Here is a 13,853-nt window from a genome sequence, read left to right as displayed (position 1 = left end):
GGGCCAGCCGGCCGGGCGGGTAGCCGCCTTGGGCGGGGCCTGCGGGCGCAGGGGAGGAGCCGGCGGCCCAGACGCGGAAGCGGGAGGAAGCAGCGTGGCTGCCCCTGGATGTAAACAAGGCGCCGGGCCGCGGGGGCGGACGGCGGGGCTGAGCTGGGAGCCCCGGCTCAGGTCACGGACGGGGCAGGGCGGGATGGTGCCTGCGCCCGGAGGGGAAGCGCCCTGCCGGCGGGGGAGCTGCCTGGGGCAGCAGGCCCGGCCGAGCTTTCTAGCGCCTGCCTGTGGTCGCCAGAGCCGGGCGTGCCCTGACCTTTCCCTCGCAGCTTTGCCCTTGGCTGGCGCGCTGGGCTGTGCCCCCAGTCCCGAGCGGGCCCCAGGGGCGGTCCGGGTCTGCCCCTCACCCCCAGTGACCGAGGGAACCCCCCTCTCTGTTTTTCCATAGGCGATGAAGTTTTTGGAGCTCTTTGGGCGATTGAAATCAGTTGTCATTGGGATGGTGCACGTGGGCGCCTTACCAGGTAAAAGAAGAATTTTTGTATTGATTGCCACTCAGATAAACGTGAGTCCAGTGAGTCTGATTTAAGAAACACCTCACTGTCCCCTGTCTGCTGTTTCTCAACGTCCAGCCAGGCACGGAATAAAAATGAGGTGGAGCTAGCATGTTGTCATTCTTCCACACTGTCCACCTGGCTGCTTCCTGCTACCTCCCTGTGGCCGTAATCTAGCAAGGTAAAAATCCACTCTGCACCAGGTGGTCACAACATAGCAGGTGGTGTTATGTGTAAATGAGCCAGTTTTTGAGTGAGAGTGCGATCCCTGGACTTTGCTAACATTGCACGAGCTTGGTGGCTGGATTTGCTGTGGGGTCCAGAACATTAGAGCAGGTGACTTTTTATGAGATCCTCATGCACCATGATTGAGTGAAACATTTGAGATCTCATGTCCTGAGCCATTCGGAAGAATGCTTGTCCTTGTTGTTGTTTCCTTCTTAGGGAATATTAGAAGTTAACAACCTTTTGTGGAGCTCGCCATTCCCATGGAGGGTGGGTGCTGGATTGTGACTAGGGGGAATTGAGAATTTATGGGGGGTCGGGGGGGTTGCAAAAGATCAGGGATTCTTGACGGGAAACCCACTAGCAAAGATGCATGCATGCATGTTTTTTGCTGGGATATATGCCCTTGAATTCACACTGAACAATATGTAAAATTACCATCTGGGTAGTGTGGCTAATCAGTATCTGGCAAATCTTCATGCCCTTCATTCTTCTTCATGAAGCAATCTAATAGCTGGGGCAAACAAATTGAAAGAAAGCACTAGGTCAGTATTTTTAGAGTGGCTTCTGAGTTTGGTTGCACAATCTGTAACAGCTACAGCCTGATCTTCAGAGTTACCAAGTGCCTCTTCTGTTGCAGTTGTGAATGTACTGTACCTCTGAAAATAAAGCCTGAAGTTAGGGACCAAGATATCAGAAGACACTTCAAAGTTTTTGATCTTCATTTTACTGTGAGGAGAACAGACAGAAAACCAGCAGACTTCACTGCTTTTTGTCTGTTACTCATCAGTGAGTTATTTTGCCACAGTTTACCACTCTAATTGTGTTTATGTGTACTGGGAAACTTCCTTTTAGCGCTAATGTAGTCCTTACATTTTCTCCTATGCATCATTCCTGTTTGTGAGTCTTTGAGAAAATTGGCATGCAAAACTTAACCTCCACTGCAGGTGAATCATTTGAGGATCCCCCTACCAAGCCTCCTTTTGTGTCCCTTTGGTGTTCTCTGTATTCATTTCCCATAGCCTGTGCAAAGTAATTGCCTGTGACACTGCCACAGATTGAAACACAAGTACGTGCACTGTCACTGGTAAAGAATGAGGCGTGATCAGAACTAAAGGCAAGAATGACAAGGTAGGTGCTCGTCTGGTTCAGTGTAAGATTACATTTGACATTCCTGAAGTGTGAGGGTTTTTAAGCCCGTTTTAGGAACTCAGTGGTCCAAGCATGTCAGTCGTGTTCGACTAGGGACAAGATACCATGAAAGTACGAGACATGATGCAACAGCCTACTGCTCATATTATTTACTCTGCTACTTTATGCCAACTTGGCACTTTTGCCAATGCTTGCAATATTTTTAATCTAACTTTGGCTTTGTTTTGATTTCTGCTTGTATCATGGCATATAACAACATTATTGTTCTTTGCAGGGACACCACAGAGCAGTTTGCCATTGATCCAGATCACTGATAAAGCCTGTCATGAGGCTGAGATTTATAAGGATGCTGGAGTTGTAAGTTTCATTGTTTATTTCGATTTTTGTATAAATACATTGTTATATCAGAATACAATGAATCTTGATTCTGTAGAGCTAATATTTTGAAGAGCACATTTATATTCGAGTTCTTGCCAAAACCTGGAGCCAGCCTGATGTGCAGATTGTTAGAAAGTGTTTGAAATTCAGTCCTAGATCCCAGTGCATTTTTCTGTATTAAAAAATAAATAAATAAAAGAGGATCTGGTACTTAGCCAGCTCCCCATCCCACCCCATCTCCCAGCCAATCCCATGGCTGCGGCTGCCAAGGTGCTGGTACTCTGTACCGGCAAGTACAGCACAAAAAAGCACTGGTAGGTTCTTATTTCGCAGATTACCTCAATTTCTATATTAGTCTAAACCAAAACCATAAATCACAGTATTTGTGAGCTTTGGAAGAATCTGGATCAGCACTTTGCTGTTCAAGCCAATCACTTAACCATATCTACAATCAACTTATAGAAGAATCAGACTAGTTAAGGAAGTTACATTGTTGTCTCTTTTTTTATGTTTCATCAGTGTCTACAGCATGGGTTCCTGGCCATAACTAGAGGTCTTAGGCACTATGGTAACACAAATAATTAATATAACGAAGAAAAGTTGATCATTGCAAAAAAATGTAGTCAGCTCTGTTCTTTGGTAAAATTATTCAGTGCTTATAAAGTGCTTTATTTGTTTGTCCTACATATTGTATTTTAATATAATTAAAGTGCTCTGTTTCATGGACTTACTGGAGAATGGAGTATGCTCAGGCAGTAGATCAAGAACCTCCACTTCCCCTCTAAGCAGATTCAACCTGTGTTAGTTGTGCTGGTCTCTGCAGTGTAAATTGTGCAGGATACAAAAAGCACCTGTGTCCATTTCTTCCAAGTGTAGCCCTTTTATTATATACCTCTGACAATAAGTTCTCTTCTACTTTCCATATCTAAGGGCTTGTTTACACTTGCCCCCAACTTCGAAGGGGGCATGGTAGTCAGGGCGACGGGAGATTGCTAATGAAGTGCTGCGGTAAATATGCAATACTTCATTAGCCTAATTTTCCCCCGTGGTAACTTTGTAGCTACATGCATGCCAGAACTTCTAAGTTTGACACTTCAAAGTGGCCCCAGGGGAGAGAGAATTAACCTAATGAAGTGCTGCATGTTCATTGCAGCGCTTTGTGAGTAATCTCCCATCATCCTGATTACCATGTCCCCTTCGAAGTTGGGGGCAAGTGTAGTCCCAGCCTGAAAGAGGCATTCTGAAAGGCCAGTCTCAGCCAAAGGCAACAAAGGCAAAAATACTAACACAGAGTAAGCCGTGCTAGTCTATACACTATCAAAACAAAAAGCAGTCAAGTAGCACTTTAAAGACTAGCAAAATAGTTTATTAGGTGAGCTTTCGTGGGACAGACCCACTTCTTCAGACCATAGCCAGACCAGAACAGACTCAATATTTAAGACACAGAGAACCAAAAACAGCAAGCAAGGAGGACAAATCAGAAAAAGACAATCAAGGTGAGCAAATCAGAGAGTGGAGGGGTGGGGGGGAAGGTGAAGAATTAGATTGAGCCAAGTATGCAGACAAGCCCCTATAGTGACTCAGAAAGTTCCCATCACGATTTAAACCATGTGTTTAATCACTGTTACTGAAGAGACATCGCACCGTTTTGGAAAGAGAAGTGGATGAGCTGACTTTTATATTCAAATTCGGCACATTAACACATGGTTTATATCGTGATGGGAACTCTCCGAGTCACTATAGGGGCTCGTCTGCGTACTTGGCTCAGTCTAATTCTTGACCTTCCCCACGCACCCCTCCAGTCTCTGATTTGCTCACCTTGATTGTCTTTTTCTGATTTGTCCTCCTTGCTTGCTGTTTTTGGTTCTCTGTGTCTTAAATATTGAGTCTGTTCTGGTCTGGCTATGGTCTGAAGAAGTGGGTCTGTCCCTCGAAAGCTCACCTAATAAACTATTTTGCTAGTCTTTAAAGTGCTGCTTGACTGCTTTTTGTTTTTAAAGGCAAAAATAGTGACTGAATTTCTATGAATGTTAGGTGTTGTAGTCATTTCTGTAGTTCAGCAGATTTTTAACATGGTGCCTGTCCTTTTAAAAGGTCAGGATATGTTTTAAACATTTCATTGCACTCGGTAGCCATGTGCTTGCTGTACCTTTTGCTGGAGTGCAAGTGTAAATTTCTGGCCTGGCAATGATGGCAGTTCTCAGTGTCTGAGCTTTAAACAGGGCTTAAATGGATAAATAGTCACTCCTGTGAACTGCTTTTAGTTTCTGCTTGGCATTTGGAATGTTTATTTCTATTTTTAATCTTTTTATATAGTATCAAATTCACATGGTACTTTACAGTCAAAGTAAGATTGAATTTAAGAACCTGTTCTAAGTTACGGAAGGCTAGAAATTAAACACAGCACATTTAATGTGAAGAAAAGTGTACCAAATATTGGCTAGAAGGAGTCCTGGAAGAAGTGGGGGAAGAGTAAAAGTGCATGAAACTGAAAGAGTGAGATGAAAGGAAGTATTAAGAAGAAATGTTTAAGAAGTAGGACACCAGTCAGTTATAAGCAGGCACAAGGTTATATATGTCCTTGAAGGCAAAGCCCAAAATAGAATTTGAGATGTTAAAAACTTAGGCCTAAACCATGTGAACTGCTGCATCCAGGCAGACCTCTGTGCCCGCGCAGCGTGCCGTGGATTTCACAAAGTTTACCCCATGCAAAGTAATTTTCTGGACTGATGACTCACAGTTAAGATGGGGTGGAATCTATGGAGTTTTTATGTCTTCTACAGCCATAGAGCAAAGGTTCTCAACTTTTTTCTCTCTGGGGGGCCACCAACATGCTACAAAAGCTCCACAATCGGGTTTTTGCATATGTAGGAGATTAAAAATGTGTTAAATTTATAGTTATGTATGAATAAAACAAAAATGGAAAGGATAAATGAGGCACAAAAATAAAAAACTGAATATTTTTGTTTTGCTTACACAGTGTAAACCTGGAGGTGCCCAATGGCCTCTTAATCTGACAAAATATTAAAAATACATTTAAGTAAACCTGACGAAGAAAATTAATATTTAAATATAACTCTGCTCGTTGGCATCAGTTTTAGAATAAATCACTGTGATTAATAGTACGTGGGTCCTGATGAGTAGTCTTTCATGCCACAGAATTTGTTTTTGTTTTTTGGCCTTTCTCTGCTGGATCTTTAATTCCATTTCTTCAATCAGTGTAACAAATCCTGGACTGACTGGGCTGCCATATTTCACAGTATCAAAATTGCTAAATTGCTCACTTGCAAGCTTTAAATCTGGCTCTTTAGATGAAAGGTTAATGCAGTAATTTCTTTGCATATTAAATCTTGTATTCATTCAGAGTGGAAGTAATAGCAGAAACGTTCCAAGTAGCATATACGAGTGCAGTAGCGGTTACATCCAACCTGTCTTTCATTCCAAAGTAGAACTCTTGAGACAGGCTTTACAGTTGAAACACCATGTTTTTATTGTGATTGCAACAGCAAACGTGAGAACTCTGAAAAGCAATGAAAACCATATACCAGTTCTTTTGATAATGAGGTTTAGAAATAGCTGTAAAGATGAATAAGGAGGTTGTTCTAAAGTTGTGTTGAGAACCTCTGATAATCTTTCCTTCTGCTTCCCTGTAACACTTGCACCATTTTCTGTAGCACTCCAGATGGTATACTGGTCCTTGTGGTGCTTCAGAGGATTCCTGGTTTCTGGGTATTGAAAGAGCTCTCAGCTACTCCAACTCAGCTTCCTCTGGGGAGTCAAGGAATCTGTTGTCTTTCTCTTTGGGGGCTACTTGGGGTAAATGGTTCACTTCTCTTGAAGGGTCTTTCATGTTTCAGAAACTGGGAGTAGCTACCCAACTGCTGTTTTGCAATTACCTGTTTATATATACTTGCTTATATAGGCAAGAGCATCCCCTCAATCTAAGCCAGTCAAGAATTCAGTATCTATGGGATAGAATCAGAAATGCTGAATAGCTACGTGTCTTCACACAGTGCCTTCCATGAGCCATTTGATTTCCCATATGTTTTACATGTAACTATTTCCTCCATGCTAAGAATCTTCACAGTACTGTAACTTTTCTGTGGATCAGTTGGATATAACTGCCTTTGAGCTAGCTGATATTGAAGAAGCATCATATACATTATAGACATTCCTAATGTGCCTATAACCATAGCAGGAAATTGACGAGATCAGCTGGAAGGCTGTACCACTGAGGTGACACTGCCTCTTGTGGAAGAGACCTTTATTCAGCAACAATTCCAGACCATGTCAGCCCTGCTGCAGTAGTTGGATTTTAAGATTCATACTTTGGTCACCCTCTAGAAAACATAGGACATAACCATTGTCACTTATGAACTATCTACAACAGACCTTTTCAGCCAGCATTTTCCACTTGGGCTGTCACTGTTCCATTGTAAACAACGCTATAGTGATTTCGAGGTTGGGATTTTGTTGAAATTGCTTTGCAGACAAAGCTGTAGACAGTTTTTTTTTTTTTTTTAATTTCAAAGCACTGTATATAAACATAATTGATTAAAGGAAGTCCTTCTTTAGAAGGTGACTTGCTTGGTCCATTACCTGTTTTTTTTTAAACATAAATATGAAAGATTTATAATGTTGGGGCACAATAATGAAGAAAAGTGAGTTCTCAGATAGGAGGCCATCTGTGCTGAAAAAAAATCAAATGCCATGTACTTGCATTGCCAAATAACCAGGTTGCCGAGACAAGATTTTATAAGTGACAGATCTGAGACTTTAAAGGGCTCTGCAATTTTGTCAGAGTACTGTTTCATTTGAAGGAAGTGTTTTATAGCAAAAATACAGGGTTCACATTTGAAGCACTGGAATTCTGTTAACTCAGCATCACAGAAAGCTTTCTGCTTCAAAACAACAATGGTTCAAGTTTTAACAGTTACTCTCACCAGCTAGTTGAGATAATTTAAATACTAAAATTAAGTACTGGAGATTTAAAAAACACCACAAAATATTCATCTAGCATGGGGACATTGATAGAGAAATATTGACAATGTGGGGTTGTCATGCTCTCTTCCCATGTAGTTTCCCACACAAGTCTTATTGCACTGGTTCCTGGTAAAGAATTTGGAATTCTCTGTACTTCCTTTGTACCTCGAAAGGTTTATAGCTACATATCTAATTTATATTAGTTTTTTGGCAGTGAAAAATTAACACCTTGCCATATTTGTTAACTTTTTACAAACTGCAAAGACTCTTGGGCTACATCTGCACTAGCTCCAAACTTTGAAATGGCCACGCAAATGGCCATTTCGAAGTTTACTAATGAAGCGCTGAATGCATATTCAGCGCTTCATTAGCATGCGGGTGGCCGCGGCACTTCGAAATTGACGCGGCTCGCCGCGGCGTGGCTCGTCCCCACGGGGCTCCTTTTTGAAAGGACCCCGCCTACTTCGAAGTCCCCTTATTCCCATCAGCTGTCATCAGGGTTATCGCTGGTTTGGTAGTTCTGTTACAGTAGGTTACGATTGGTCAGTAAAATTATAGTAAAATAATTGGTCAAGGTAGAGTTAAGCAGGACTCAAGTTTCGCTACTTAACCTGGAGTCCAAGAAAGAAAACAGCTGATGGGAATAAGGGGACTTCGAAGTAGGCGGGGTCCTTTCAAAAAGGAGCCCCGTGGGGACAAGCTGTGCGGCGGTGAGCTGCGTCAATTTTGAAGTGCAGCAGCCGCCCGCATGCTAATGAAGCACTGAATATGCATTTCAGCGCTTCATTAGTAAACTTCGAAATGGCCATTTGCGTGGCCATTTCAAAGTTTGGGGCTAGTGTAGACACGGCCTTGGAGTCATAGTGAAGCCTGTACTTTAGCATGGAGAAAAGTCTTTGTGTGTATCCTTTACTCGTGGGGAAATTGTGGGCTACTGTGCACATACAGAATTTGTGTCTCTTGCAGATTTCTCCCACCCAGTAGAAAACTTTGGTGGGGTGCTGCAGTTACGCTTTTGACCACCAGGGGCTGCAGTGGCACCATTAGAAAGGGCAAATGACTGGCAGGAGCAGTCAGCCACAGAGGGCATGGGGTGGGGTTTTGGTTGCCTTCTTCACAGTGCCTTGCCTGCAGAGCCAGATGAGGAGGCACAAGACATGGGGTGGGGGAAATGGACAGAGGTGTGTCATACAGACTGATGTTCAGAAGGGCTAGTAGGTGCCCTGGAGGTGATTGGGAAACATCACTGAGACAGGGGCTGAATAGTAGTGGAGATGCAGGGACACATGGGCAGGGAAGGAATGGTTGAGTGGGGGCCCAGGGATGCATTGGGACAGGGTAAGTGTGCTTAACTGAATGGGACAAGCTACGAGTCAGTCAGTGTCTGCATGGGGAAGGGTCCTTAACTGAGCTCCCTGCATAAAAACCACCCTGTTGCATACTTCTGCTACCACACACAACAGCTCTCCAGGTTCATTCCAATTCTTCTTCACTGCATTTATTTCCTTTCCCTTAGCTCCTTTGCCAGCATGGTACCCCACAGGACTATGCACTGTTTCGGAGGTGCGTGGGAAAGAAATTTCTACATTGTAGTTTAAATGTACTGAAGCTCTGTATTGATATGCTGGTAAGGAGTCTATTTGTTGGAAACCATTTCGTAAATCTTTTTTGCAGTCTGCATTGTTGCAGACCTACTGCTGACAAGTATTTTGAAATAAATTGACCAAAATAGTTGAATTCAGTGTGATGGTATAGTGTTACTTTGGCAATATGCAGAATTTTGCAAAAATTTAAAAATACTGCGTACAGAATTGTTAAATTTTTCTGGTGCATATTTATTACTACAAGAATAAATACTGTATTGGCATGTTTAAGTCCCATCCACATTAGAGTGTGGCAGAATCTCGCATAATTATTTTCTGATATATCTTGATTTAGTAACAACATAGAACACAAGATTGTTTACTTACCTTATACAAGGAAGAAATCTATTGGTGTGGGCAGAACCTTTGAAGGAAAGCTACCTGTATTTATAGTAGATTATTTCTAGAAACAGAAAGAAAATCTTGTAGGAGAATATGCCAACTGATTTCTTATTTATGTAAGGGAGTGGCTGAGGCTGAGCTAGAGGCATTGATTTATCCAGAGCACACCTGAGAGCTGGAAAGGAGATAGAAAATGATGATCTTTATGTGAAAGTTAGTTTTCTTATAAACTGTTTACATATATCAGAATTAAATAAAATGGTTTATTTCTCTCTATAATTAAGAGTATTTTTGAATATTTTAAGAACAGATGTCCAGTTGCTAATTGTAGTAAAAGGAGAACTTTTTGTTATATTTTAGACACACACAAATCACACAGAAGGAAAGGTATTAGAGGAAATATGTTATGTGAAAAGGAAGGCTAATGTCTGAATAAATAAAACATAAATAACCTTAATATTCAACTAAAGAAATGCCAGAGAATTACAAGAGTTTTCTGTTCCTATTTAAATAAATTCCATTTTGAAATATGTTATACAGTAACTGTTGCCATAGATTTCCATAAGTTTACGTTCCAAGAACTTTAATTCAGCATAACTGTTTTCTTTCCACCATTTTAATTAGCTGCCTGATAATGAAATCTGTTTTATATACATATGAATTCAGTAAAAACACAGAAATCTGTGGTAAGTGTTCCAGTTTTGATACATTAACTCAAAGCTTTCTTTCTTATTTTTGTATCAGTAATTCAGCTCACTGCATTGCAGAACATATGTTCTCATTTTTAATTAAAAAAAACATAATGTGCAAAAGAACACAGTCCTATCTGACAGTACCCCAAAATAACATGTTATTAAAGTAATAACCAGAGCCTGTGGCATTGCTCAGGACTAAGGGACACTGCCAGAGAAACAGATATACCGAAGTGTCTAGGTATAGGTTGCTTAAGGGTAAAGGACACAATTTTTTTGTATAAATGGCATGTACACTTTTGGAGCTAATGTGTGTTAGTATCTTGTAGCAGGAGCTGTTATAATAAAATTAAGAGTCTTACTGATTTTGGTAACTTTCCATAAATAGTATACACATATGGTCAGGCTCATCAAAATGATAACAAGAGAGGCGTTCATTTTTAGATTTTAATTAATAAATGACATACAGTTTTTAATGAAACGTTTCAAAAGTTCTGGACTGTTATCAATATAAAATAGTTGTATTCTCTGGATCACTTATGTGCTAGCTCTCTACAGACCATGAAATCAAAATTTACCAGTTGAATCATTAACTTTCCCACTCTGCCATTGTGCAAGTGCACTGTGGACAGAATAAATTTGATGCCTAGGCATATCCCTCTTTGACTTCCCTCTCACACTGTGGGTCATCCTATAGTCTGTTTCCTCTTCTCAGAAGCAGCTGTGAAATGCACTGACTGGTGAAGTCCGCTTGTAGATGGAGTGAGGCTTTGAGCTCTGTGATCCGTGAGAGAGGAGGAAAGGATCTGCTGCTCTGATTCCGAGCTTTGCTAGTGCATAGGTGTGCCCTACCTCTGGATGGGACTGTGATTTCTGCACTGGGCTGAGCAGCCATCAAAGAACTCAGCAGCATATTCGCCAAGCTAAGCAAAGAGTGCCAGTAGCATTTCAGTACAAGAAGCTTTTTTTTCATGTGTAACATCCTTTCTGTCATGGCCAGACTTTTAAGATAAATAAACTGACAGTAGAGCTGGTCTGAAGCTCTCCAATGCAACATTTTTCAATCAGAGAATGCCAGTTTGTCAAAATTGAAAACCTTCTTCAAGAGACTTTGCTGAATTTCTATGGAAATCTTCCTGATTTCCTATCATCTCATCCACCTGGCTCTTCAGTGGCCTGGTTGGCCAGGGGTGTGGGTGTGTGCCTGGGAGTCCAGGCTTCTGATTCTTAGGCTCCCAGGCACTTCCCTCCAGGTTCCTAGTTTTTCAGCATCTGAGAGCCTTCAACTAGTGGGAGCCCCAGTTCCTAAACTCCCAGCCTCCTTGGCCCTTCCAAAGCTTGTCTGGCAGAATGCCATGGACAAGTCTTCTCAGGTCTTCGAACTCCCTATTTGTGAGTCTTTGGCTACGTCTACACGTGCAGCCAACATCGAAATAGCTTATTTCGATGTTGCGACATCGAAATAGTCTATTTCGATGAATAACGTCTACACGTCCTCCAGAGCCGGCAACGTCGATGTTCAACTTCGACGTTGCTCAGCCCAACATCGAAATAGGCGCAGCGAGGGAACGTCTACACGTCAAAGTAGCACACATCGAAATAGGGATGCCAGGCACAGCTGCAGACAGGGTCACAGGGCGGACTCAACAGCCAGCCGCTCCCTTAAAGGGCCCCTCCCAGACACAGTTGCACTAAACAACACAAGATACACAGAGCTGACAACTGGTTGCAGACCCTGTGCCTGCAGCATAGATCCCCAGCTGCCGCAGAAGCAGCCAGAAGCCCTGGGCTAAGGGCTGCTGCCCACGGTGACCATAGAGCCCCGCAGGGGCTGGAGAGAGAGCATCTCTCAACCCCCCAGCTGATGGCCGCCATGGAGGACCCAGCAATTTCGACGTTGCGGGACGCGGATCGTCTACACGGTCCCTACTTCGACGTTGAACGTCGAAGTAGGGCGCTATTCCTATCTCCTCATGAGGTTAGCGACTTCGATGTCTCGCCGCCTAACGTCGAAGTTAACTTCGAAATAGCGCCCGACGTGTGTAGACGCGACGGGCGCTATTTCGAAGTTGGTGCCGCTACTTCGAAGTAGTGTGCACGTGTAGACGCAGCTTTTAGGTCCACACGTCTAGGACAAACCACTGAGAAGACTGCCCCACAGTTAAGACTTTGGTCTGTTTTGAAATTTGAATAAAACCAAATCAAAATGAATCCAAATTTTGAAATGGCTTAAGTCGTCTGCTAAATGGAGTTGCACAGCCCTACCAAACATTTACTGCATCCTAGATATGGTATGAAATGTTTTTAATTGTTCAGTTTTGAGAACTCTGTATGTGATTGAGGGTTAGTCAGTCACCTTTATTCCGAAGTCTGAGCATAGGATGAGACACGAAGGTGTTAAGCTGTTAAATTGTACAGTTTAATTAGACATGATTAAGAACAGCTTTGAGGTTCTTTAATCAATATGTGTGCTGCTTCTCATGGGAAATTGTATTGTTGGGGGAATCCTTGATTTGTAAAGCTGAGTCCTCCCGGTGAAGAAACATCAAAGGTGAATAGCTCCTTTAATTTGTTTGAGCTCTTTGAACTAGATCCAGTGCTGTGTAACCATTTGTTAGCCAACTAATAAAAGTGTAATGCATTGCCTTTAAGGAGGTTTGTCTCCTATTTTTCCCTCTTGTGTTATTTAACTGTTGGTCACTTTAGGACATCAGTGGTAGCATATTATGTTATTCTCCATCTTATTTATTTTAATATGGTACATGTATTAAGTTTTATCACACTATTTAAAGGGACTGTGTGTTTGGTTAAATCAGGGGTTTCCAACATTTTTTCATCGAGGGCCTCGTGGCAATTTTATACATGTTCCAGGGGTTGAACACAAAATAGCCCCAATCCTGTGCCCCCTGCAGTTCCCAGACTTAGCCCCACTCAGCTCCAAACCCACCCCCAGGCTTTAACCTCTTGCTGCCCCACACCACCCTCCCTGCCCCCAGACTTAACCCCTTGCAGCCCCAAACTCAGGGTTAACTTACCTTACACAGAAGCTCTGGGTGCTGCTGCACCTTTGCTGGGCTGCCATCTCCTCCTCAGCTCAGCTTTATAGCTCCCCACCAGCCATTCTACTCCCTCCCCCTACCTGCAGCACAAGCGGCTCCCTGCACTGCCGTGCTGAAATAATGGGACTCAATTTAATTGGTTGAATGGCCACATCCCTCCGGCCAGCTGCTAAACCAGTTAAATCGAATTTTACTCTTTTAGTGCAGCAGGGAAGGGAGCCAGAGGAGGAGTGAGCGGTGGCAGTGGCGGGTGCTGCAAATGGCTCCTTAAAGAGCAACATGCAGCTCAGAGCCCCCGAGATGGCTTTCAAAGTGACGCTGCTGCTCACACCATGGGCCGGATGAAAAGGCTTCATGGGCTGGATTCTGTCCCGCAGGTCATGTGTTGGACACCCCTGGTTTAAATGCTTATTTTTTTTCCCCCTGTTCCTTCATTTTAAGTGTCTGAGATGTTTAGTCTTGAACTCAGTTGTCACATGCTGGCTGTGCTTTCATGATATCTTTGTTTACAGAAATAGACTCTTCATTGAAAAACCCTCCATACAAATCTAATGGTTGTTTAAAATACTTTTCTTTATCCTGGTTGTACTTTTTTTATCCTGGTTCTGCATTTTAAACTTACTATTTGTCCTACCATCATTGGTTATTATTTAGCTTCTTATGATCCCTATGGTAAATTTTTTATTGAAATGCTGTGTGTAGTGTCTTCCAAATGCAGTCCGTTCAGCTAGGATACCCTTGATAGGGCAAGCCCTCTAGGGAATGATCTCACTTTCTCCTAATTATGGCCTTAAGAAAATACATTTTATCCATTTTTTTTCAAATTATTCC

General features: G+C 42.5%; 1 protein-coding gene across 2 annotated transcripts in view; it reads left to right on the top strand.

Annotated features, from left to right (window-relative positions):
• Positions 1-47: 47 nt before the first annotated feature.
• The window catches only part of LOC142020493 (uncharacterized protein F13E9.13, mitochondrial-like), a 42,387-nt gene continuing 28,581 nt past the window's right edge, over positions 48-13,853 (top strand). The window contains exons 1-3 of one of the 2 annotated variants that reach the window (XM_075008341.1): positions 48-110; positions 443-518; positions 2,200-2,282. In XM_075008341.1, the coding sequence (XP_074864442.1) occupies positions 446-518; positions 2,200-2,282 (156 nt within the window). In that variant the 5' untranslated portion in view covers positions 48-110; positions 443-445. Of the gene's footprint in view, positions 172-442; positions 519-2,199; positions 2,283-13,853 lie in introns of both variants that reach the window. The other variant, XM_075008342.1, reaches the window with a different exon arrangement.

Source organism: Carettochelys insculpta, chromosome 14 (assembly GCF_033958435.1).
Source record: "Carettochelys insculpta isolate YL-2023 chromosome 14, ASM3395843v1, whole genome shotgun sequence".
Lineage (NCBI taxonomy): Eukaryota > Metazoa > Chordata > Testudines > Carettochelyidae > Carettochelys > Carettochelys insculpta.
This window is presented reverse-complemented; position numbering and strand designations above follow the sequence as displayed.